The sequence below is a fragment of the Lolium rigidum genome, chromosome 7, assembly GCF_022539505.1.
Source record: "Lolium rigidum isolate FL_2022 chromosome 7, APGP_CSIRO_Lrig_0.1, whole genome shotgun sequence".
In the NCBI taxonomy this organism is placed as follows: domain Eukaryota; kingdom Viridiplantae; phylum Streptophyta; class Magnoliopsida; order Poales; family Poaceae; genus Lolium; species Lolium rigidum.
This window is the reverse complement of record NC_061514.1, coordinates 79,970,527-79,974,008: the sequence shown is the minus strand read 5'-3', so window position 1 is coordinate 79,974,008 and position 3,482 is coordinate 79,970,527. Positions and strand designations below refer to the sequence as shown.

The 3,482-nt window shown below is 47.2% G+C and overlaps 1 protein-coding gene across 1 annotated transcript; it reads left to right on the top strand.

The window, feature by feature from the left end:
- Positions 1-2,051: 2,051 nt before the first annotated feature.
- On the top strand, positions 2,052-2,831 carry LOC124678842. Its single transcript, XM_047214690.1, has one exon. It carries the CDS (start codon positions 2,347-2,349, stop codon positions 2,746-2,748), a length of 402 nt encoding a protein of 133 aa, XP_047070646.1. The 5' UTR covers positions 2,052-2,346; the 3' UTR covers positions 2,749-2,831.
- Positions 2,832-3,482: the final 651 nt, after the last annotated feature.

Below are 3,482 nucleotides of genomic sequence, written 5' to 3'. Positions count from 1 at the left end.
TCAAACAACCTTCGTGAAATGGAGGAAGTACCGTAGATATATGGTATTGATTTAAATAAATCATATTTCTCCGCAATCCGCGCATGGCCTCCCTCTAAGAAACGGTGCATGATGGCCCAAAAGCCGCTTAGGGAAAGAGTAGAAGGGGGAAAAGTGCATAGCTTGAATCTCATAAATGAAAAACCTCGAGAAAGAAAAGAGTTTCGTAAGTGCATTTGCTCATGCCATGTGTGGCAAGATAACCCGATTATTCAAATGTGAATCAGAAAGCTCAATAAAGGATGTTGGGAAAATGACACCCCGACCCATTTTTAACTAATTAAATTTAAAGATGAATAATATGAAGTTTCATTGAAAATATATTAAAAATTTCATTTTCAAAAAATATTTATAAAAGGTATTATAGTTGTTCCTTGTGAAAAAACCATAGTCCTTCAAATATCTGCTTTGCTAGGCATGGCGTTTGTTTTGTTATATCATAAAATGTATATTTTTGCAGAAATTGACAATAGCGGAGGACTTGAGTATTTTCACATTCATCCATTTTGAATATTAATTTTAGGTCTGTGATTTCATAGTGCAAGCTATCTCATAAAAGAATGTTGAGCAACGGAGGAATGATCCTTCCTTTGGCTATACGTTGTTAGGCCCCAACGAATTGTGGCTATGGATGATATCCCGTTTAGTCCGCTCCTTCCAGCGAAATTACTGCATAAGCCACCAAACTAACACTTTGTTCTCAACTGAGTTTGGAGTTATTACTATTCATCTTCTTTTGTTTTGTTTCGCGGTACTAATCAAACATAGATCCATCTTCCACGAACATCTTTTTATTGAAGTTGTATGAATGCGGTGTTTTTTCCTGCAAATTTTGTCGTGAAATTTTAGTTTATGTATACCTCGTACTCCGAAATGGAAAAGAAAATGACATAACCTATTTTAGTGAAACATGAAAGCTATTTAATAAATTGAGTTGTCTCGATCTCGGATACTAGTACAAAGTTTGGTTCATTGCACACGGTTTAACACATTAATTGGATGATGCATTTGCGTGAATTATCATCGAAGAAAACCGGGAAGCAAACACATCAGTCCTCTCGTTAAAGTCGTAATGTTGCTAATTTATTTGGTAATCGGCTAAACAGGGGGAATAACAAAACTAAGGCTCGCATTCGAGTCGGAGCTTCTGCTTTAGTTTGGGCTATCTGAAATTGTCGTAATGATGTTGTTTTCAATAGGTTGTAAAACCGAACTTTGTTATTTACGAGTCTGCTTCACCAATTCACATGTGGGCTTACCTTCCTTCCACTGATTAGCGGCAATCTATAGATATCGAGTGCCATTGTTGATGGCGCTTATACGGGCTATTTTCATCCATAGTGGTTGGTTGCATACTAAATATGTACGAAATGCATAGAGGAGCTTTATTTATCTTGTTTATTAGATGGTAGATTTTCGAAAATACACATGCATGTTTTGATAAAGTTGGGACATCCTTGTTTGGGTATTAGCGGAGGATTGTGATTCGGAAGTAATAAAACCCTTCGTGATGGCTTTGCCTGAAAGAAAAAGAAGTTTGTTTCGTTGCAGAAGTTCTCACAAATCGTATGGCTTTGGGTGAGGAAGAAAACTGGGAAGGAAACTTATCATTGCTCTGGTAGAACCTGTCCGGGCCCATACACCAGACGCCTGAAACACTATAAAAAAACGTACACCGCAAAACCCCCACGTACGTGTCACTGACGGGTGGCCCTGTAACCATACCCAGCGGCAGGATCGCTTGCGTGTACAATCTCGCTCCAATTCCACATCCACCCCGTCCCTTGGCCACACAGCTGCACAAGCGCACATCCCACCACCGAACCCAATTACGCTCATACCCTCGCCACTTCCCCGCAACCACAAGCACGCCATCGCGGTCCGATCCTTATGAACACACGCGCGGTGGCATGCTCGTAATTCTCCCGAAAACCGGTGGCCCTCCCCCACGCCGCGCAGTATAAATAGGGGCCAGCCCCCCTCCTCACGGCCCCCTTCTCTTATAAGCCACAATTCCTTCCTCTCGCCTCCTCCGGGGTCTCTCCTCTCCTCCGATTTTTCTCTTCTTCTTTCCCTCGTCCTCTCCTTTGGCTCTTGGTTCCCTGGGAAGTTACCATCCTGCCCCTGGTGGGCCCCACCATTCTCCCAGACAATTTTTTTATTTTTTTTCGCCTCTCGTTTTTCTTTCTATTTGCCTCCCATCAGAAACCGCTTTCCCCTCTTCATTTTTTCCCCACCCCAAAGAAAAGAGAAAGACGGCCTCGTTCGCTGGGTGGTGACGTGGCCGGTTAAGGAGAGCCGTCGGATATGTCGCTGAGCGAGAAGCTGGAGGCGGCGCGCGTGGCGCTGGGCAAGCGCAAGGAGCGCGAGCTGCAGGCGCAGCTGCAGCAGATGGGCCCCACCCCCACCCCCTCGGCTAAAGCTAAAGCCGAGCTGTCCACCAAGCCGATTGCAGGAGGCAACAAGCTCCTGGCCGGGAACCTGGCCCACGAGTTCCTCACCCGCGGCACCGTGCTGGGCCGCCGGATCGAGCCGGCCCCCGCGGCCCCGGGCCGACGGATCGAGCCGGCGTGGCAGCCCGCTCGGCCCGAGCCCGAGCCGAAGCGCAGGTACGCCGAGGTGTCCTGGCTACTCATGGCCAACGGGGCCCACATCCCCGGCGTCGTCAACCCCACCCAGCTCGCCCACTGGCTCCAGATTAAGGACTGAAGCCGCCCGCACCGCCGCGCCATTTGCGCCCGCCCCAAGGATGGATGGAACAAGGCGCCAAGGCTAAGCGGTTTCGCCGTCCGATCCCCATCCATCCTCTAGTCAATTACTTACTAGCTCTTGTTCTTAGATCTAGCCAGAAAACTGTTGCTGTTGTTGTTGTTGTACTTAGCTATATTATCTATCTCTGTTCGATGCATTGCCATTACTGTACTAGTATGCATCTCCTTTTTTTGATTCTTGTACCGTATCATCACCATCATCCTCATCCATGCGTGTTAATCTTGCTTTTCCATGCGCTCGAAAGCCGATAGGAAAAAGAGATCGAAAGTGAGATAGATGGAAAGCTGGTGGATCGCTCTCCTCTTGCCATATACGGCGACGCAGCGCGCATGGCGTGCGCGTCCATAACACCGCTAGATATAGTAGCAAGCGCTTCGACGGTAGTTGGTCCCGGTCACGGATGCATGGGTGCGCCGGCTAGCAAGTCCAGTCCATAAATACGGGCAGCTGGCGTCCACCTCCAGCTTGCCAGGGGAAGAAACATCACCATAGAACCAGATTAGATAGATAGTACAGATCTGTATGTACCGTCGTCAAGGCCACCGCCTGATTATTAGTGTTGATTATTATCCACACAGGATTTCTCGATCGCTGCGATGAATACCGACTGATTATTATGGCATGATGACATATGCAGAGTGGTATGATGAACTCGTGCAGGCCGGTACGTG

Coding starts and splice junctions, on each gene's coding strand:
- LOC124678842 (XM_047214690.1), top strand. CDS start 2,347: ATGTCGCTGAGCGAGAAGCTGGAGGCGGCGCGCGTGGCGCTGGGCAAG.